This window comes from Periplaneta americana, chromosome 8, assembly GCF_040183065.1.
Source record: "Periplaneta americana isolate PAMFEO1 chromosome 8, P.americana_PAMFEO1_priV1, whole genome shotgun sequence".
In the NCBI taxonomy this organism is placed as follows: domain Eukaryota; kingdom Metazoa; phylum Arthropoda; class Insecta; order Blattodea; family Blattidae; genus Periplaneta; species Periplaneta americana.
The window spans coordinates 30,459,992-30,483,578 of record NC_091124.1 but is presented as its reverse complement, the minus strand read 5'-3'; the positions used below and the strand labels follow the sequence as shown (position 1 = coordinate 30,483,578).

The 23,587-nt window shown below is 36.1% G+C and overlaps 1 protein-coding gene across 1 annotated transcript; it reads left to right on the top strand.

Annotated features, from left to right (window-relative positions):
* Positions 1-487: 487 nt before the first annotated feature.
* Positions 488-23,043, top strand: LOC138704614 (ankyrin-1-like). The gene is made up of 7 exons (XM_069832692.1): positions 488-625; positions 2,309-2,596; positions 2,765-2,943; positions 5,099-5,294; positions 17,081-17,368; positions 17,539-17,717; positions 19,948-23,043. Exons 1-7 carry the CDS (start codon positions 577-579, stop codon positions 21,616-21,618), a joined length of 2,850 nt encoding a protein of 949 aa, XP_069688793.1. The 5' UTR covers positions 488-576; the 3' UTR covers positions 21,619-23,043.
* The last annotated feature ends 544 nt before the right edge of the window (positions 23,044-23,587 follow it).

Sequence of the window (23,587 nt, the reverse complement as noted above, 5' to 3'; positions counted from 1 at the left end):
TTATACTTATGAATTGTTCTTTCTCCATTTTGTAATATTCTTTTACTCTTAAAACAAAAGAAAAATGTAGGAAACTTACAAACAATTTCAAATTAGTGTAACACTAGGAATATTGGGTTTAGGACATATGTTTATATGACTTCTTTTGTTCAGAATATCTTCGGAAATAAGCTCCGTAAGTGCTGTAAAACCATCATGAATCACACTGTATAATAGGCCTTAATTATTTCTGTAGTTCTCAGAAAATTGTAAAATTCATGTATATTGTATTCAAAGAACAGTTAACGAATCAAAAAGACACACATATATTTTGTTTTCCGGCGAATAAAATGTATGCATCAATCTCTAAAATAACTGACTGTTAGGCAGTGGTAACGCATAAATAATTACGTCAATATCAGTGTATTTGAATCTGTGTGATTTCATTTTCATACCACATCCCGGAACTGACGTAGAATTTAGGATGCGACCATATCGTAGCCGCTACCTAAACCTCGCCTAGTTTACAACTCGAATTAATCAGTTCTTGCAGTTCTATCCCTACGCAGACCGTTCAACCTGTACACAGTTCTCACCATGTTTGTTGTGGGGCATATCATTATACTCTGTGGCTGCTTCATTGCAGGTAACGTCTCGTGCAAATAACATTGTCGAAGATAATTACCGATTTTGGTGTGGGCCTATATTCTATTTTAATACTATTCAATTAGAAACTTCTTCTTATTGATCTTTTTGCTATTATGTACTAGTCTAGCGGCGCCATACGGTCTCACTCGAGTATTTCAGCGGACGCTCCTAAGATCTTTATCCTGAAGTCCGGTATTTTATTATTTATTATTTATTGAGGTATTGTTTCAAGTGCCATTCAGAGTCTATGAGATTTCAATTTCCGTCTATTATATTGCATTACCTATAAATGGGATGAAATATTTTTATCTTTCAAAACATCTGCTTGTCCTTGTCTATTAGAGTGTAGGCCGCAGAATGTCTTAAACATTTTTCATCACAGCAGTATCTCGGTGTTCATCACATTTTCAATAACCCATCATGTCTGTTTGAGTAAATTTTATAGATGGCACAAAAATTGATTACCTTCAAACAGTTTGATAATTTTAAGTGAAAAATTTTTCTTAATAAAGTATTATAATAACAACGTATAGGCTTTGACATAAATGATTTTAACTATTTTTCCTTAGAATTTTTTGGAAAGAAATGTGAACTGCCGGGACATGTGGGGTTTCTACAATTCATTACTGTTAAATATCATTTTATTTCTTCATTACCGTAGAAATTTTTGGTGAAGAAGAAAGAGAAAATCGATTTTTATCTTGTGAATGACTTTAAGTGCATATTTAAGTAAAGCAATTTGAAAAAGTACTTAAAAATAATAAAAAATTAAGAGAATAGTATATTTTCTGCTTCATATTCCTTTCAATCTATAAAAAAGAACAAAAGAAAAAAAGTGGATAGTTTTGTAGTTTCCAAAAATTCCCAGAGATCTTGTATATGCGAGAAATGTGATCCCAAAAATCGATCAGTCTATGTGGGCATCTTTACAATATGTATTTATATATGATTATGTTCGAAATCTCTATCATTATAACCTATTTTAAGCTTGATTCTTTTCAAAGTAACGCCAATATCCTTGTTTAAATGTTCGTGTTAATTGGCATGTAGCTTGATAACTCGTTCAGTTCGTAGAGCGGGGGATAAAAATTTAGCCCAGTCCTTTCACAAAAATGGACTTAAGGCGTTTTGGGATAACACTCTTCAATTTCCTGAAAATCACTATAAATTATTGCCGCTGTAAAATGTGCATTGAAAAGTGCAATTGTGGGATTTCTCCGCCAATTCAAAGGTCTATGTTATACAAAATTGAATTTGAGAACACTTTGTAACATGTGAGGTTTATGCTATTCACTGCTCTTTTACTTATAGTCAAATCTCCACTTACGAGTACATACTTGGGAATAAGTCTCTTCAATGTTTTGTAGTCTTCAGTTTTTGTATATTCTGAACAAGATAATATTTGAAAATGTTATTAGATGTGTTCAATGCATAATTAAAGCAATTCAATTTTCAAGAACAATCTTTACTCAATTCTTAGCTTACATAACCCAAATTCTAACAATATGAGACTAACGGTTATTTTGCAGCAAACGTGGTTTTACGACGAAGCCCTTTACCTTAGTCGTATCAACTGAAATTTTCATTTCTCTTTCCTTAGAAATGAGTTCTAGTTGAAAACCAGAACGTTGGAGGTCATCTTCAGAAAATGCTAATAATGTTAATGTTTGCTCTGATGCAGATAACAGCTTGGTGGTCAACCCCGTAACACCAGATGTCGTGCGAATCAAGGAAGGCAACACCCTGACTTTGGAAGCCTATATAGAGTCTGAAGAAAACAACATATGGTTTTTTGGGCCGGGGAACACAAAGATCGGCAATTTCAATCAGCAAGCAACCATAACTAGAGAAGACAATAAAGTTCAACTGGAAATTTGGAGGATCACCCGTTTCCAGTCGGGACCGTACTTTCTTAAAGGATTCGATATCTGGAGTAATGATAAGTGTAACTGGACTGTGATCGTTCAAGGTGAGTTCCTGGTCCACTACCTCTGCAAATTGTGTCAGATTCTTTTGTTTCTGGCTAAGTAGAAGAAAAGGCATGCTCACTCTAACTTCGCCAAAATAAATAAATATTACGTCTCTAATCTCCTTCACAATGAACACACTTTTGAGTGCATTATTTGTGTGATTGCAGTTGTTCCTGAACTTCACGTACGAATGGATTCCGCCTCCGATTGTATTTCCAATATCCAAGAACCTGAAGTGACGTGTACAGCTCCTTACTCCGGTGAAGTTACCTGGGAATACTCCGGGTGTAACGTCGTCATCAAGGATGCTGATCAACGCGATGTGAACAAATTCGACCAATGTGGAGTGAGTATCCATCTTACGTCGTTTACGTATCGAATGTAGGACATCGACCCAATACAGGTGACAAAACACGCGCTGCTTCAGATCTCGCGTACTGGACTATTCCATATCCTTCACAGCACGACAAGAATGTCTTTGCTTATAAGAAACAGCTTCTTTCTATCCTACATCAGCCTCGTCTGTCACAACCCAGGCATTATCATGATGCATTTTGAGATGCACGGAGGAGACGTTCCGGTGAGTTTAGTTGGGTTACACCCGTTTCTCGTTATCAATCCAACAATACTCACCGTCTTCCAATTCTGTCATCCACCATATGCCTATGAATCTACTTGTTACGATGAACTTTCTTTTTCGAACCTTTATCCGAATTTCATACTCATAAATTGTACAATTGGCAGTTACTCTGTAACTGTTATGTTGACAGCATCATTTCATTCTGAAGAAGTTTCCACCGTTCAGGAAACAAAGTTAGGGTCTACAGACGAGTGTTATCTGATGTATGAATGTAGGAAATATTTTAAAATATTCATATTAATAAAGATGAAGTGATCATTCTTAAATCAACAACGTATATTTTAAAGTGTCGTTCGGTTTTCGGCGATCGTACTAATTATTTCATTTGCTGAAAAAAACAAGTTATGTATTACATTTAGTTTTCATGTAACGTAACATGTTTTGGTTAGGTCTCATGAATCGTAAAATGTTTAGTTAAACGAACGAATATCATGTTGCCATAAGAAATACATTTTAATATTAGATTAATTTATAAATGATAAATAAATTTTAATTAGTATTATTTTTAAGTACACAGCATTGGGCGCAAGATGGCTTCTGTAACCGTGACGTGTGGACTATTGTTTCTTCTCTGTTAGCGGAACGGCATATCAGGTTGCCCACGCGCTCACCGTTATCCGGCCCGGGATTTGGACTTTTTAGTTAGTTATTTAACGACACCGTATCAACTACGAGGTTATTTAGCGTCGATGAGATTGGTGAAAGTGAAATGGTATTTGGATAGATGAACCTGAGGATTTGCCATAAATTACCTGGTATTCACGTAACGGTTGGGGAAAAACCTCGGAAAAAATCAAAGCAGGTGATCAGCCCAAGCGGGCATCGAACCCGCGTCCGAACACAACTTCAGATCGGCAGGAAAGCGCCTTAACCGACTGAGCCACGACATTATTTTTTTGCAGGTGAACTTCTATATGCTACATGAAAATTAAAATTGATGCAATTTTTTCAGAGAGGGGGAGATGAAAGAATTCATATTTTATTTAACAGTTTCCCGTGGGAAAGTCTATCGACTGTCGATATATCTACTTAATCCCAGTGAAGTATCAATAAAAAAAATTCGGTCCATTCTCAGCTATGAAATCGTACTCATAGATATATTGTGTGCACTTTTGTTGGAAAGTCTATTGCATATTGTATATATTTTTATTTTTTATTTTCTATATTTCTCTTGTATTAACATTGTATTATATAATTTCTATAACTGTAATTTTAATTTTATTTCCTATTTCATTTTATATTATATTCTCGTATAGCCCTATTAATATTATTTCTGAACTGGGACCGAACAAGAGCGCTGCTCATTCGGTCTCACATTTTGATAATACTACTGTATCTCCTTTTTTACATTGATTGTATTATTTTATTTCTATTTCTCTTGTTTGTAATTATATTCTAATTACATTGTTTATTTAGAACAAAAAAAGTCGTTTCGCTCTCATGTCCTTTGAAGCCGGCGATTTGCACAGACCAACGATAAATTTAACGCATTCAAATAGGAAAGCTAATTGACTTAATTGAGAACAGATTTTACACAATAAACTATCTCCTACCTCTATAACATAAACTTTTTAGCGAGGTTCTTTGTTATCCAATCGCACATGGAATGAACCGTACGCTCTGCTGTATCCAGTATAACAACATGCTATATTTCATAACACAACCCATTAAACAAGCACTAATATTTCTTGACAATAGACCTTGCAAAATAAAATTCGGTCCCTTACTTTAAAAAACTGAGTAAGCTAGCATAAAAGTATAAGTATATTCATGAATTGCATGCAGTAGCGATTAATATTAAACATTTCATGACTTTTCAAAAAATACGATATTGATTCAAGTAGCCTATTATTGTTCGCAGGAATTTTCAGAGTTCAATTCTACTCAAAGAGCAAGACTTCTGTCAGAAGCGGCCAGGAAAGGAGACATCGCAGACGTGGCCATGTTAATGTTGCTGGGAACGCCATCGGATGGAGAATTACAAACTCACAAATCACCTCTTTGCATTGCTTCTAGAGAGGGACACTTAGATGTGACACAATTTCTTCTCAATGCAGGTGCGAACGCATCCGAAATTTTAGAACGTATTAATCCAGTATCGGCTATACCAATGCCATTCAATAATAATGAATGGTTAACGCCTCTTCACTGCGCAGCACAGTCAGGTTCAGTTCCGATTGTACAGATGATGCTTGCAACAGGTGCAAACGTGGAAGTAAAAGACTCTAAATCACGAACTCCCTTCATGTATGCGGCACAGTCAGGATCATTACCACTTGTCAAGGCGTTCATAACGTGGGGTGCGAAACTAAATCATAAGGATTCCGATGGCGCGACGCTTATATTCCACGCAGCAAGATCAGGATCTGTTCAGCTCGTCAAATTTTTCATAAGCCTGGGTGAGGATCCATTATCCGAAGGCCATTCTGGACTGACAGCATTGTTCTACGCTGCACGGTCAGGATCCCTTGCTTTAGTGGAATTTCTAGTGTCACTTGGTGCAGATCCTTTAAAAGCCAAAACTAATCAAGAAACACCGATATTTGAAGCAGTTTACGCAGGATCCATACCCGTAATTGAAGCTTTTCTTAAATGGGGAGCGAGCGTTAATTCCAAAAACGATAGAGGACGGTCACTGTTACACATGGCAGTGAAAGGCGGCTATGTGTCTCTAGTCAAGAAACTCATTGCTGAGAACGCAAGCATTATGGCTGTTGATAACTCTGGTAACACACCGCTGCACTATGCTGCACGTTTAGGATACACATCAATTATTAAGACCCTTATTGACGCAGGTGCAAATACTGATATTTCAGAGAATAGAACTCTCATGACTCCACTCCACTTTGCGACAGAAAATGGACATCTGTCAACAATTAATGAACTTATCAAGGCTGGCGCCGCAGTTAATACAGTTGACCGTTTTAGATATACACCCCTCCACACAGCAGTGCGTATACAAAACTACCTAATTGTTCAAACTCTTATTAAAGCAGGCGCTAACCCTAACACTTTCTCAAATTATGGCGATACGCCACTCTTTGCAGCGGCAGATAGAGGTAACGTCCAAATTTTCAAAGCTCTAATCATGGCTGGCGCTAACTATAGTGCCGTTTCGAGTCGTGATGAACACACAACACTCCACTATGCCGCAATTGGAGGACACGTGGAAATTCTTCAAGAACTCATCAAGTTAGGCGCTAACTTGGACGTTCCTAACGGAATTGGTAACACACCGCTGCAAATGGCGGCACATGCCGGTCATTTTCAAATGGTACAGGCTCTTATCAAGGCAGGAGCTAACGTAAGCGCCGTTGACCAGATTGGTAACACAGTGCTCCATTTCGCTGCGCTTGGAGGAAACTTGAATACGGTTCATGAACTCATCATGTTAGGAGCGAACCCTGATGCTGTTAATGATTATCTTCAAACTCCAGCCCACGCGGCAGCCGAAGGAGGGCACTTGGAAATTTTAAAAGCTCTTATCAATGCGGGCGCGTGTTATAACGCTCTTGACGTAGATGGTCAATCGCCCTTAGATTATGCAAAACAGTCCGAGAGAACAGAAGTAGTAAAATGGTTATCAGGAATGAAGCCATGATACGTGTCTGTGCTTTGCAACATGAGACAAGTCTCGAAGCAACTAACATCACTGCCGTGACCCCATCCTGTGCGCCCGACTACTGATACGAGGTCTGACAGAAAAGTAATCCACCTTCGTCCCTGAAAATGTGACTAACTTACATCCTTAGTTTACATTTTCGAAGCAGGTTCCTTTTGACTTCACTCACTTGCCACCGTTCTTCTTCCACTGCCATATGCTCTGCTCTTTGTTACATTGGTCGTAATTTCTTGAATTCCCTCAAATCTCGAATATATTCCTAACATCCCAAATATTAGGAACATGTCGGGAGAGTAAGAAAACTGCAGAAATTGTGAATTTCTGTGTTTGTCAAATGAATGATTTGTTTCGAAAAACCTGTTATTTCTGGTTATGTTGTCTTTCCAGGAACGAGCTTTACCATAATCAAGCCAATTTTGAAAAATTCGTGTTTATTCTTATCCTATTGATATTTTATATATTTCTATATACTTGAAATATTGGAATACTTCATAATTTATAAACTAAAATACATGATAGTAGGTTTTAGCCTGAAAAATAGTAAATAGATGGTTATGAAAAAAAAATTAAATATATATTTAAATATCATTTGCAGTCACAAATAGTAGAAATTAGCAAAAAAATATCTTCACCATTGGATTCACAGTTAAGATATAAGCCTATGTTTATTACGTTATTGGGTTAAAATTTATTTTTGAGCAAAATGGCAAGCTTTGGAATCAAACCATTCAATTTCGGTTAAGAAATTCTGAATAGGCAGTGGAGTTGTGGTAATGAACCTGTTGATCACCATTAACAGTGGCATTCATAAGAACCGACATAGACGGTATTCAGAAATATCCTTGTAAATAACAAAGTATCACAACAGAGAAACTTGGAAAATTTCAGTTGTGTTTCTCTACAAGAAACTGTAAATAAGAAAATAAAATGTAAATGTTTAATCTTAAAGTGAGCTAAAAAAATACATAGGCCTTCCAGTGTCACATGTCATTCACATTTTTTTAAGCCTTTGTGTCATTGGGGCTTCATTTGAATCCACCACACATTCTATTTTATTTTAACGTCGTCAAGTTGTGTCACAGTGCCTTCAAATGAAACCAACTCCTAATTTGTTTGCAAATTTATGAACATACAAATGTTGCAATTTTCATCTCGAATTTATTAATAAAGTGTTTTCTGCCTCAAAGAGTTGATGATAATTAACCCCAAAAAATTGTATCTTACATGTTCTTGCATATTTGTTGTTTATTATGCATATTTCCGATTTTAAGCATTTCAGTCCAGCTCTAGTCATAAGTACTACCAAGAAGAAATAAAACGGAATCAGCAGTTCACTTGGGAAGCTTATTTTTAAAACAACCTTTTTACATTCCAACAACTTCGTAGGAAATCAAGAAAAAAGTTTCTTACCAGCTAGGCAAGAGACATTATGAAACCAAAGAGTCTGGTACATATAAAATCAAATGTGTGTATGAGACTCTTTGAATCCCAAGCGTCCGCACCTGTGGAGTAACGGTCAGCGCGTCTGGCCGCGAAACCAGGTGGCCCGGATTCGAATCTCGGTCGGGGCAATTTATCTGGTTAAGGTTTTTTCCGGGATTTTCCCTCAATCCATTACAAGCAAATGCTGGGTAACTTTCGGTGTTGGACCTCGGACTCATTTCATCGGCATTATCACCTTCATTTCATTCAGACGCTAAATAACCTAGATGTTGATAAAGCGTCGTAAAATAACCCAATAAAATAAAAAATTAAAAAAAAATTTCCGAAGCTGGAATTAATATTTCGTCGCAATTGATGACGATTGTGCCCATCCCAATAATTAATGTAAGTTATATGAGCGTAATACGCCGCAGATAACGGATCTAAAATGCGCGTCTTACCTCGCGCCCTACAGGCTTGCTGCCGCCCGCGTTCTTCGGATCAAGCGTGACGCGAACGTTCTGTATATTTCGAGTCGCGCCAACAGTTTTGCAATCTTGTGTTCATAAAATAACGTATATTAATGTGATGTAAATTCAGCAATATTTCGTTCTAAACATACCTACGTTTAATGATTTACTATTTACTTACATAAGTATATCTAGAGTATGAGACGATGATTTCAAATTAATAAAACTCCAAGAAACAAATTATATAACTATTTGTTTCCGCATATTTCATTAATTTTCTTTTTCTACACAAATATTTATAATATAGCACAAGAATTCAGAAATTTGCACAAACATAATTTTTCATTTGTGTAATTTGCGAGAATTATTTATTTTCTAGCTTAAATCCTGGTTGTATTTACAGTCCAATCTTCACTAGAAAATTAATTCTTTTATAATTTATCTTTATCACACTATACAGGGTGATTAACGAGGAGTTACCGCCACTTACGGAGCATTTCCAAATACACTTTAAGCAAAAATAACATATAATCATGGGTCCTATTCTGAAAATTTTCAGAGTTACACTAATTTCAATTTAAGGGGGTCCGGAAAGGTCCTATCATAGCAATGTTAAATATGCATGCATATAATTTTCTTTTTCTCAGAGACTGTTAGGATTATAATTTTGAAAAAAATATATGGGTTGTATAATGTACATTTCTGATTGCTTTAACACAGGGATTTTTAAAAATATTAATTATATTAAAAATTAAAAAATTGTTTAAAAAAGTAGACATTTTTACAACAATTTTCAATGCTTGTAAGACCCTAACTTCTTTGAAATGCAAAAAATAAAAAAAATCCCATGTTAAAATATGCTCATGGCCTCAATAATTCTATCCTCTAAGTTTGAAACAATTCAGACAGTAGATCCTGAGAAAAAGAAAATTTTATATGAAAAATTTACAACTTACGGGAAACCGGCTTCAAAGTTTGTCAATGCATTCCAGCACCATATAATGGGTTGTCAGCATCCTCCTCATCTTCATCTTGCAGTTTTCTTTTTGCTGCTCTTCTATGTTGTCTTGCCCTTGACTCAATGTCTTTTACAGCTTTTTCTGAAGCCCTCAGTCTCTCCTTGTCCAAAATAAGTAGAGATTTTATTGTGAAAAATCCAACATTTGTCAACAACCTTTTCAGAACCTCACACCTAGCAATATTTCCATCATTAAATGTTGCCACAGCATCATATACTCCAAAATGCAATGTATTAATGGAAACAAACACTGTCTTTGGTATCCTTGTCCAAATGACACTGTTGATGGACTCGTTGGGATTTTGGGTCCGGCATTGAAGACATTTCTTCAGTAGTTGAATATCTGATAGATCCCTGAATACATCTTTTATTACTTCTACAATTGCATGACGTAAGGGTCGTTTGTGTGTAAACTGTTCACCAGTGGCTTTAGCCTTGTTATATTTACACCATGAGTTTCTTCCTTCAGGACATAGTCCATGGTTAGGCTTATCGTCTGAAGAGGAGATGTGAAACAAAACTGCCCATACTGCTTTCCTCATGTTTTCTGCACTGTTCACATTTTGTCTAATTGCCATGCCATAATAATTTTGAATTTGATCAATAACAGCCTCAGTAAGTCTCTTTTTGCCATCTAAACTCTTGCCATCTTGTAGTTTTTTGCCTTTATAAGATGTTTTCAGTCGCCGCAGTCTTGTGCCCATACGTTTTTTGCACATGGCCTATACATTCCAGTTTAGTTATGGGTACATTTTCTCCATATGGCTTCAGTTCATTGATTGCTTTGTAAGCCTTCGAGTCACCATCTCCTAAATAATTTATGAATCTTACCTTGTCACAAGGTTCAGACTGTTGAAATATTTTGACGACTCCTGCCACTTCCATGCCACCACTATTTCCACTGTAGTTTGCTGTACAATTTTCAGAATGTTCTTTTTTATTTGGACATCTACAATATTTAGACATGACAGCAACACCTATAACCTTGCCAGTATCTACACTTGTGGCAGTGACTGCACCATTCATAGAAGTATGGCCTCTCTTTTGCCAGCTACCATCGAGGGCAACTGAAAGATCTCTTATGTTGTTATTTTCAACTACAGCCTCTTCAATAGCATTCTTCATGGACTCTATGGCTACATCCTCAGCAATGTTTCCAATAAATTCATTATATTTTCCAAACTTCTGAGGTGGAGGTGGTAGATTCATTATACCACAAAGTGCAGAAGCAGCTGCTGCACCTTTACCTATTGCCCTCAGTGCATACACCAGGCGCACATTGATATCATAAAATTTAGATTTTGGACTAGGCCTATCTTCATTGTGACGTCCATATGAACTGCAAAATATCTTACTAAATTCACAGTTATCACAATACAGTCTGAAGAGTGTTGCTAATCCAACTGTTCGGTCAGCTTCCAGTTTTAGACCATTTTTACCACATTCTTTACATTGGGTGTAATTTAAAAACACATCACACAATATATTCAAATTAAAAATATGATTTACATCAGTTTCACTACATTCTTCCTCATAGACACTGTATCCTTCTAAACCTTTCAACTTCTTCTGACTACTGCTAGGTGGAGGTGCAAATTGATTGTTATTTATGCTGGAACACTCTCCATGTGAGCCTACCACTTGTCCTTGTATAGGTATCCCCACATTTTTTCGCTTTTTGAACACTTTCAGTTTACTATAAACCATGATAAAATAACCACAAATTATAACTTCACTATAAAATACACTGAAAACAAGAGCGCAGAAGTTCAGACAGATTTCTTCTCGAAACAACTTTCTTACACGTAAATACCATTTCAAACCGAAACTAACAACCAAATGAAGAACAGACAGCGATAAGCGACATCTATACAGGTAAACCAATGCATAAATATCTCTCTTTAAGAAATAAATTACCTCCAAGGCGCGAAATACGAACATACAAAATTTTATTGTGTGAACTGTCAAAACATTATGGCCACGCCCCACCATGTATTTTATAAACAATTATATAAACAATTTATGAGCACAATAATATATGTGCATCATATATCATTGGAAAAGGGAAATTTTGTAGATTATGAATAAATAAAAAACAAAAAATTGAAAATTTGAAGATTTCCACCTTTCCGGACCCCCTTGGTTTAAGACCATAGTTTTTTTTATTTTTAAGAGCAAAAGAATAATAAGGGCTAACAACCCATCACCGTAAAAAAACAGCTTGTTACGAATCCTTCAATTAATCCTCGGAATGGGATTGATTCTCTGGCACGACCACAGCAAAGGAGTGTCTATGCGGATGACGTGAACATGTTAGGAGAAAATCCACAAACGATTAGGGAAAACACAGGAATATTAGTTGAAGCAAGTAAAGAGATAGGTTTGGAAGTAAGTTCCGAAATGACAAAGTATATGATTATGTCTCGTGACCAGATTATTGTACGAAATGGAAATATAAAAATTGGAATTTTATCTTTTGAAGAGGTGGAGAAGTTCAAATATCTGGAAGCAACAGTAACAAATATAAATGATACTCGGGAGGAAATTAAGCACAGAATAAATATGGGAAATGCCTGTTATTATTCGGTCGAGAAACATTTATCATCCAGTTTGCTGTCGAAAAATCTGAAAGTTAGAATTTATAAAATAGTTATATTAGTGGATGTTCTGATTGGTTGTGAAACTTGGACTGTCACTTGAGTGAGGAACATAGGTTAAGAGTGTTTGAGAATAAGGTGATTAGGAAAATATTTGGGGCTAAGAGGGATGAAGTTACAGGAGAATGGAGAAAGTTACACAACACAGAACTGCACGTACGTATTGCATTCTTCACCTGACATAATTAGGAACATTAAATCCAGCCGTTCCAGATGGGCAGGGCATGTAGCACGTATGGGCGAATCCAGAAATGCATATAGAGTGTTAGTTGGGAGGCCGGATGGAAAAATACCTTTAGGGAGGCCGACACGTAGATGGGAAGATAATATTAAAATGGATTTGAGGGAGGTGGGATATGATGATAGAGAATGGATTAATCTTGCTCAGGACAGGGACCAATGGCGTTCATAAGTGAGGACGGCAATGAACATCCGGGTTCCGTAAAAGCCAGTAAGTAAGTAACTATGTAAGTAAGTAAATAATAAGTAATTAAGAGCAAAAGAATTTTGCTTATATAGAATGAACTATTCAGAAGTATCATTTGTTGAATTAACTAGTATCCTGAATCTAAAAATGTATTGTGAACCCATAGTTTTTCGCACAGATTTTTTTCTTCAATTTTTTTACTATAAATGTATATTCTTCTTACGCAGTTAACACAACAATTGCTACAATTCGCTCCACTCTTTTAAATTAAATAATTTACTGTAGCTATATTAGGATGCAGAATTGAACTATAAAGAATCAAGTTTCTACAGTCGTATGATTTGTAATAATTTTTGTGATAAGTTCGTAAGAATGATGTAATCTTTAATTGTAAATTGAAAAAAAAAATCCGTATACATACCAATTAACAACACAATTTCTGTTTCAGATAACTAACCAATTAAAGATATTATATTTATGAATTGTTCATTCTCCATTTTGTAATATTCTTTTAATTTTAAAACTAAACAAAAAGGTAGGTAACTTACAAACAATTAACAAATTAGTGTAACTCTAGAACAACCATGGGGGAAAATGGCTCCGAAGGGCCACTGCACTCAAAGCCTCCTTACCCCACTCCACCGACCATCGCCTCCGCCTGGTGCTTCGTAGACACGCTTCATTCAGTGGCGGGTACGGCTTCGATCTCGGGACGTCCGTTTCAGGAAGAGTGGCAAAAAGAGTTTTTTATTACTTACAAAAAGAAAAATGTCTGCTGCTTAATATGTGGGTTTAAAATTGCGCATATTAAACGCCACTTTGCTCGGAAACATAAAGCGGACTTTGGTGTGCTTACAAGTATTTATTTAAAATTTTAAAAGCTTTTTTTCGTAATATTTGTGAAAAGATACAAATCAAGATATGTTTATGGTATTTTCAGTATTTAGTTACCTATTATTTTATTAAGTACCTATCTGAAACTGAACTTACTTATTTAAAACTCTGAGTGCATATTAGGCCTACTTCATGCGTTCTCTTTCCAAGAAAGATGTTCAGACGTAACCGCAATGGACAAGGAGATGTGTCTGTTCAATAATCCATTTGTATTTATCCAAGTAGCAGAGCCACTATAGAGATGCCAAAGAGCACGCCACTGAAGTGTTTAGAAAAAATAGATTAGATCTCTTTAAATACCTACCAGACGAGCAATTCCATAATCTGAGCACATTTACAATGTGTATTGTATTTATGTTTGGCTCAATTTACTGTTGTGAGCAGTTTTTCTGTTCAAAATGAATATGACCAAAAGTATCTCCAGGTCTAGGATCACAGACATGCATTAATTTCAGTATTACGGTCGAGTTGTACTTTATAATATAAATAATAAAGTCTAGCAGTAAAGGTCAACAGTATTAGCCTATTTCGTTTCATTCATATCTCATATATTTAGTTTAATATGTTTTCAAGTTAAATGACAATAGATCTTATTTATTACTTTAGTGTTTTTAAAAAGAAATAATTGATTATGTTGATTATTATATTGTGTTTAATATGTTTCCATTTAAATGACAATGGAGCTTAGTTACTTTATTGGTTTTAAAGAGAAACATTTTATTATGTTGATCACTATATTGCTTAATATATTGCACAGTTAAATGATAATGGAGCTTTGCTTTTTTCCTTATTGTTTTTAAAAAAGAAACCATTTATTATGTGAATCACAAGGCAGTTCAAGAATTTTTCGTGCACATGATATAGGAATGGTTATACAATTGAAGAATATATAATTTGCCTAATGACAGTAGGTGGCTGTAATAATTATTGTACGACACTTGTACTTCATATGAACAAAAGGCTATAAAGATTTTGAAACAAGAAATAAGAGCGGCGAAATTACTGACGCGCAAGGTGTGACGTATCCATCAATGCACTTGACTTAGCAAAACAACTGCGTTACCACTCGCCTGCCAATCAAACGAAAGTGGGGTGAGTAGGAACGTTCCCTCCCTACTTTTCTCATAGTCAATTTAGCTGATCTAGAAGTATTGGATTTAGGGCATATCTTTATATGACTTCTTTTGCTCAGAATATCTTCGGAAATAAGCTCCGTAAGTGGCTGTAAAACCATCGTGAATCACGCTATATAATAGCCCTTAATTATTTCTGCAGTTCTCAGAAAATTGTAAAATTTATGTGTGTTGTAATCAACGAATTTTTTACGAATTTTCTGGCGAATAAAATGTATGCAACAATGTCTAAAATAACTGACTGTTAGGCAGTGGTAAAACATAAATAATTACGTCAATATCAGTGTATTTGAATCTGTGTGATTTCATTTAATACCACATCCCGGAACTGACGTAGAATTTAGGATGCGACCATATCGTAGCCGCCTAGTTTACAACTCGAATCAATCAGTTCTTGCAGTTCTATCCTACGCAGACCGTTCAAGCTGTACAAAGTTCTCACCATGTTTGTTGTGGGGCATATCATTATACTCTGTGGCTGCTTCATTGCAGGTAACGTCTCATACAAATAACAGTGTGGAAGATAATTACCGATTTTCGTGTGGGCCTATATCCTATTTTAATAATATTCAATTAGAAACTTCTTCTTATAGATCTTTTTGCTATTATGTACTAGTCTAGCGGCGTCATACGGTCTCACTCGAGCATTTCAGCGGACGGTCCAAAGATCTTTATCCTGACGGCCGGTATTTTATTATTTATTATTTAGTGCGGTATTGTTTCGTGTGCCATTCTGAGTCTATGAGATTTACATTTCCGTCTATTACATTGCATTACCTATAAAATGAGATGAAATATTTTTATCTTTCAAAACATCTGCTTCTCCTTGTCTATTAGAGTGTAGGCCGCAGAATGCCTTAAACATTTTTCATCACAGCAGTATATCGGTGTTCATCACATTTTCAAAACCTCCACATGTCTGTTTGAGTAAAGTATGTAGATGGCACAAAAACTGATTGTCTTCAAAAGAGTTTGATATTTCTAAGTGAATATTTGTTATTAAAACATATTAATAGCAACGTATATGTTATGTCATTAATGATCTCAATTATTTTTCCTTAGAATTTTTTGGAAAAAACAACATGAACTGCCAGGACATGTGGAGTTTCTACAATTCACTACTGTTAAATATAATTTCATTTCTTCATTACCGTAGAAATTTTTTGGTGAAGAAGAAAGAGAAAAACAGTTTACATCTTGTGAATGACTTTAAGTGCATATTTAACCAAAGCAATTTGAAAAAGTAATTAAAAATAATAAAAAATTAAGTGAATGGTATATTTCCTGCATCATATTCCTTTCAATCTATAAAAAAAAAGAACAAAGGAAAGAAAACTGGATAGTTTTGTAGTTTGTAAAAATTCCCAGAGATCTTGTATATGTGAGAATTGCGATCCCAAAAATCGATCAGACGAAGTGGGCATCTTTACAATATGTATTTGTATAAGATTATGTTCGAAATCTCTATCATTATAATCTATTTTAAGCTTGTTTTCTTTCAAAGTAACGCCAATATCCTTGTTCAAAAATTCGTGATAATTCGCATTTAGCTTGATAACTCGTTCAGTTCGTAGAGCGGTGGACAAAAATGTAGCCCAGGCCTTTCAAAAAATGGACTTAAGGCGTTTTGGGATACCACCATTCAATATCCTGAAATTCACTACAAATTATTGCCACTGTAAAATGTGCATTGAAAAGTACAATTGTAGGATTTCTGCACCAATTCAAAGGTCTATGTGATACAAAATTGAATTTGAGAACAAATTGTAACATGTGAGGTTTCTGCTATTCACTACTCTTTTACTTATCGTCAAATCTCCACTTACCAGTACATACTTGGCAATAAGTATCTTCAATGTTTTGTAGCCTTCAGTTTTTATATATTCTGAACAAGATAATATCTGAAAATGTTATTAGATGCGTTCAATGTTTAATTAAAGCAATTCAATTTTGAAGAACAATCTTTACTCAATTCTTAGCTTACATAACCCAAATTGTAACAATATGAGAATAATTTTACAGATCTTTTTCAACGGCTAATTTTCCTGCAAACGTGGTTTTCCGACGAAGCCCTTGACCTTAGTCGTATCAACTGAAATTTTCAACTCTCTTTCCTCAGAAATGAGTTCTAAATGAAAACCAGAATGTTAGAGGCCATCTTCAGAATATGCTAATAATGTTAATGTTTGCTCTGATGCAGATAACGGCTTGGTACTCAACCCCGTAACACCAGATGTCGTGCGAATCAAGGAAGGCACCACTCTGATTTTGGAAGCCTATATAGAGTCTGAAGAAAACAACATATGGTTTTTTGGGCCTGGGAACACAAAGATCGGCAATTTCAATCAGCAGGCAACCATAACTAGAGAAGACACTAAAGTTCAACTGGAAATTTGGAAGATCACCCGTTTCCAGTCGGGAACATACTTTCTTAAAGGATTCGATGTCTGGAGTAACGACAAGTGTAACTGGACTGTGATCGTTCAAGGTGAGTTCCTGGTCCACTACCTCAGCATATTGTATCAGGTTCTTTTGTTTCTGGCTAAGTGGAAGAGAAGGCCTGCTGACTCTAACTTCGCCAAAATAAATAAATATTACGTCTTTAATCTCCTTCACAATGAACACACATTTTTTAGTGCAATATTTGTGTGACTGCAGTTGTTCCTGAACTTCACGTACGAATGGATTCCGCCTCCGATTGTATTTCCAATATCCAAGAACCTGAAGTGTCGTGTACAGCTCCTTACTCCGGTGAAGTTACATGGGAATACTCCGGGTGTAACGTCGTCATCAAGGATGCTGATCAACAGAATGTGAACAAATTCGACCAATGTGCAGTGAGTATCCATCTTACGTCGTTTACGTATCAAATATAAGACATCGACAAAATACAGGTGACAAAACACGCCCTACATCAGATCACGAGTACTGGACAATTCCATATCCTTGACAGCACGACAAGAAAGTCTTTGCTTACCACAAACGGCTTCTTTCTATCCTACACAGCTTTGTCTGTCTCAACCCAGGCATTGTCATGATGCATTTTGAGATGCACGGAGGAGACGTTCCTGTGAGTTTAGTTGGGTTGCTCCCATTTTTCGTTATCAATCCAACAATACTCACCGTCTTCCAATTCTGTCATCCACCATATGCCTCTGAATCTACTTGTTACGATGAACTTTCTTTTTCGAACCTTTATCCGAATTTCATACTCATAAACTGTACAATTGGCAGTTACTCTGTAACTCTTATGTTGACAGCATCATTTCATTCTGAAGAAGTTTCCACCGTTCAGGAAACAAACTCAGGATCTACAGACGAGTGTTATCTGATGTTTGAATGTAGAAATATTTTAAAATATTCATATTAATAAAGATGAAGTGAACATTTTTAAATCAACAACGTATATTTTAAAGTGTCGTTCGGTTTTCGGCGGTCGTACTAATTATTTCATTTGCTGAAAAAAGACAAGTTATGTTTTTCAATTAGTTTTCAAGAAACGTAACATGTTTTGGTTAGGTCTCATGAATCGTAAAATGTTTAGTTAAACGAGACAATTTCGCGTTGCCATAAGAAATACATTTTAATATTAGAATAACCTGTAAATGATAAATAAATTTTAATTAATATTATTTTAAAGTACACAGCATTTGGAGCAAGATGGCTTCTGTAAACGTGACGTGTGGAATATTGTTTCTTCTCTGTTAGCAGAACGGCATATCAGGTTTACCACCCGCTCACCATCATACGGCCCAGGATTTAGACTTTTTAGTTGGTTCTTTAACGACACCGTATCAACTACGAGGTTATTTAGATTCGATGAGATTGGACAAAGGGAAATGGTATTTGGATAGATGAAGCTGAGGATTCGCCATAAATTAGCTGGCATTCACGTAACGGTTGGGGAAAAACCTCGGAAATAATCAAACCAGGTAATCAGCCCAAGCGGGCATCAAACCCGCGCCCGAGCATAACTTCAGATCGGCAGGAAAGCGCCTTAACCGACTGAGCCACGCCGGTGGCTATTTGGACGATGGTGATACATTTCAATGACATTATTTTTTTGCTGGTGAACTTCTTTATGCTACATGAAAATTAAAATAGATGCAATTTCTTCAGAGAGAGGGAGAAGAAAGAATTCATATTTTATATAACTGTTTCCCGTGGGAAAGTCTATTGACTGTCGATATACCTACTTATGCCCACTGAATTATCAATAAAAAAAATTCGGTCCATGCATAGCTATGCAAATCGTACTCATAGATATATAATGTGTACTTTTGTTGGAATGTCTATTACATTTTGTATATATATATATATATATATATATATATATATATATATATATATATATTATATTTTCTATATTTCTCTTACATTAATATTGCATTATAAACTTTCTGTAACTGTAATTTTAATTTTATTTCCAATTATATTTTATTTCATATTCTCTTATAGCCCTATTAATATTATTTCTGAACTGCGACCGAACAAGAGCGCTGCTCATTCGGTCTCAAATTTTGTTAATACTACTCTATCTCCTTTTTTATATTGATTGTATTATTTTATTTCTATTTCTCTTGTTTTTAATTATGTTCTCATTACAATGTTTATTTAGAACAAAAAAAAAGTCGTTTGGCTTTCATGTCCTTTGAAACCGGCGATTTGTACGGAACTACGATAAATGTAATGCATTCAAACAGGAAAGCTAATTGATTTAAATGAGATCAGACTTTACACAATAAACTATCTCCTACATCCATAACATATATACTTCTTAGGGAGGTTCTTCGTTATCCAATCGCACGTGGAATGAACCGTACGCTCTGCTGTATCCAGTATAACAACATGCTAGATCTCATAACACAACCGATTAAACAAGCACTAATATTTCTTGACAACAGACTTTGCAAAATGAAATTCGGTCCTTTAATTTAAAAACCTGAGTAAGCTATCACAAAAATATAAGTGTATTCATGAATTGCATGCAGTAGCGATTAAAATTAACCATTTCATGACTTTCCAATAAATATGATATTGATTCAAGTAGCCTATTATTGTTCGCAGGAATTTTCAGCGCTCAATTCTACTGAGAGAGCCAGACTTCTGTCAGAAGCGGCCAGGAGAGGAGACATCGCAGATGTGGCCATGTTAATGTTGCTGGGAACGGCATTGGATGGAGAATTACAAACTCACAAATCACCTCTTTGCATTGCTTCTAGAGAGGGACACTTAGATGTGACACAATTTCTTCTCAATGCAGGTGCGAACGCATCCGCCATTTTAGAACGTATTAATCCAGTATCGGCTATACCAATGCCATTCAATAATAAGGAATGGTTAACACCTCTTCACTGCGCAGCACAGTCAGGTTCAGTTCCGATTGTACAAATGACGCTTGCAACAGGTGTAAACATGGAAGTAAAAGACTCTAAATCACGAACTCCCTTCATGTATGCGGCACAGTCAGGATCATTACCACTTGTCAAGGCGTTCATAACGTGGGGTGCGAAACTAAATCTTAAGGATTCCGACGGCGCGACGCCTATATTCCACGCAGCAAGATCAGGATCTGTTCAGCTCGTCAAATTTTTCATAAGCCTGGGTGAGGATCCATTATCCGAAGGCCATTCTGGACTGACAGCTTTGTTCTACGCTGCACGGTCAGGATCCCTTGCTTTAGTGGAATTTCTAGTGTCACTTGGTGCAGATCCTTTAAAAACCAAAACTAATCAAGAAACACCGATATTTGAAGCAGTTTACGCAGGATCCATACCCGTAATTGAAGCTTTTCTTAAATGGGGAGCGAGCGTTAATTCCAAAAACGATAGAGGACGGTCACTGTTACACATGGCAGTGAAAGGCGGCTATCTGTCTCTAGTCAAGAAACTCATTGCTGAGAACGCAAGCATTATGGCTGTTGATAACTCTGGTAACACACCGCTGCACTATGCTGCACGTTTAGGATACACATCAATTATTAAGACCCTTATTGACGCAGGTGCAAATACTGATATTTCAGAGAATAGAACTCTCATGACTCCACTCCACTTTGCGACAGAAAATGGACATCTGTCAACAATTAATGAACTTATCAAGGCTGGCGCCGCAGTTAATACAGTTGACCGTTTTAGATATACACCCCTCCACACAGCAGTGCGTATACAAAACTACCTAATTGTTCAAACTCTTATTAAAGCAGGCGCTAACCCTAACACTTTCTCAAATTATGGCCATACGCCACTTTTTGCAGCGGCAGACAAAGGTAACTTACAAATTTTCAAGGCTCTAATCATGGCTGGCGCTAACTATAGTGCCGTTTCGAGTCGTGATGAATTCACAACACTCCACTATGCCGCAATTGGAGGACACGTGGAAATTCTTCAAGAACTCATCAAGTTAGGCGCTAACTTGGACGTTCCTAACGGAATTGATAACACACCGCTGCAAATAGCGGCACATGCCGGTCATTTTCAAATGGTACAGGCTCTTATCAAGGCAGGAGCTAACGTAAGCGCCGTTGACCAGATTGGTAACACAGTGCTCCATTTCGCTGCGCTTGGAGGAAACTTGAATACGGTTCATGAACTCATCATGTTAGGAGCGAACCCTGATGCTGTTAATGATTATCTTCAAACTCCAGCCCACGCGGCAGCCGAAGGAGGGCACTTGGAAATTTTAAAAGCTCTTATCAATGCGGGCGCGTGTTATAACGCTCTTGACGTAGATGGTCAATAGCCCTTAGATTATGCAAAACAGTCCGAGAGAACAGAAGTAGTAAAATGGTTATCAGGACTGAAGCCATGATACGTGCCTGTGCTTTGCAACATGAGACAAGACTCGAAGCAACAAACATCACTGCTGTGACCCCATCCTGTGCGCCCGACTACTGATACGAGGTCTGACAGAAAAGTAATCCACCTTCGTCCCTGAAAATGTGACCAACTTACATCCTTAGTTTACATTTTCGAAGCAGGTTCCTTCTGACTTCACTCACTTGCCACCGTTCTTCTTCCACTGCCATATGCTCTGCTCTTTGTTACATTGGTCGTAATTTCTTGAATGCCCTCAAATCTCGAATATCTTCCTAACATCCCAAATCTTAGGAACATGTCGGGAGAGTAAGAAAACTGTAGAAATTGTGAATTTCTGTGTTTGTCAAATGAATGATTTGTTTCGAAAAACCTGTTATTTCTGGTTATGTTGTCTTTCCAGGAACGAGCTTTACCATAATCAAGCCAATTTTGAAAAATTCGTGTTTATTCTTATCCTATTGATATTTTATATATTTCTATATACTTGAAATATTGGAATACTTCATAATTTATAAACTAAAATACATGATAGTAGGTTTTAGCCTGAAAAATAGTAAATAGATGGTTATGAAAAAAAAATTAAATATATATTTAAATATCATTTGCAGTCACAAATAGTAAAAATTAGCAAAAAAATATCTTCACCATTGGATTCACAGTTAAGATATAAGCCTATGTTTATTACGTTATTGGGTTAAAATTTATTTTTGAGCAAAATGGCAAGCTTTGGAATCAAACCATTCAATTTCGGTTAAGAAATTCTGAATAGGCAGTGGAGTTGTGGTGATGAACCTGTTGATCACCATTAACAGTGGCATTCATAAGAACCGACATAGACGGTATTCAGAAATATCCTTGTAAATAACAAAGTATCACAACAGAGAAACTTGGAAAATTTCAGTTGTGTTTCTCTACAAGAAACTGTAAATAAGAAAATAAAATGTAAATGTTTAATCTTAAAGTGAGCTAAAAAAAATACATAGGCCTTCCAGTGTCACATGTCATTCACATTTTTTTAAGCCTTTGTGTCATTGGGGCTTCATTTGAATCCACCACACATTCTATTTTATTTTAACGTCGTCAAGTTGTGTCACAGTGCCTTCAAATGAAACCAACTCCTAATTTGTTTGCAAATTTATGAACATACAAATGTTGCAATTTTCATCTCGAATTTATTAATAAAGTGTTTTCTGCCTCAAAGAGTTGATGATAATTAACCCCAAAAAATTGTATCTTACATGTTCTTGCATATTTGTTGTTTATTATGCATATTTCCGATTTTAAGCATTTCAGTCCAGCTCTAGTCATAAGTACTACCAAGAAGAAATAAAACGGAATCAGCAGTTCACTTGGGAAGCTTATTTTTAAAACAATCTTTTTACATTCCAACAACTTCGTAGGAAATCAAGAAAAAAGTTTCTTACCAGCTAGGCAAGAGACATTATGAAACCAAAGAGTCTGGTACATATAAAATCAAATGTGTGTATGAGACTCTTTGAATCCCAAGCGTCCGCACCTGTGGAGTAACGGTCAGCGCGTCTGGCCGAAAAACCAGGTGGCCCGGGTTCGAATCTCGGTCGGGGCAATTTATCTGGTTAAGGTTTTTTCCGGGATTTTCCCTCAATCCATTACAAGCAAATGCTGGGTAACTTTCGGTGTTGGACCTCGGACTCATTTCATCGGCATTATCACCTTCATTTCATTCAGACGCTAAATAACCTAGATGTTGATAAAGCGTCGTAAAATAACCCAATAAAATAAAAAAATTAAAAAAAATTTCCGAAGCTGGAATTAATATTTCGTCGCAATTGATGACGATTGTGCCCATCCCATTAATCAATGTAAGTTTTATGAGCACAATACGCCGCAGATAACGGATCTAAAATGCGCGT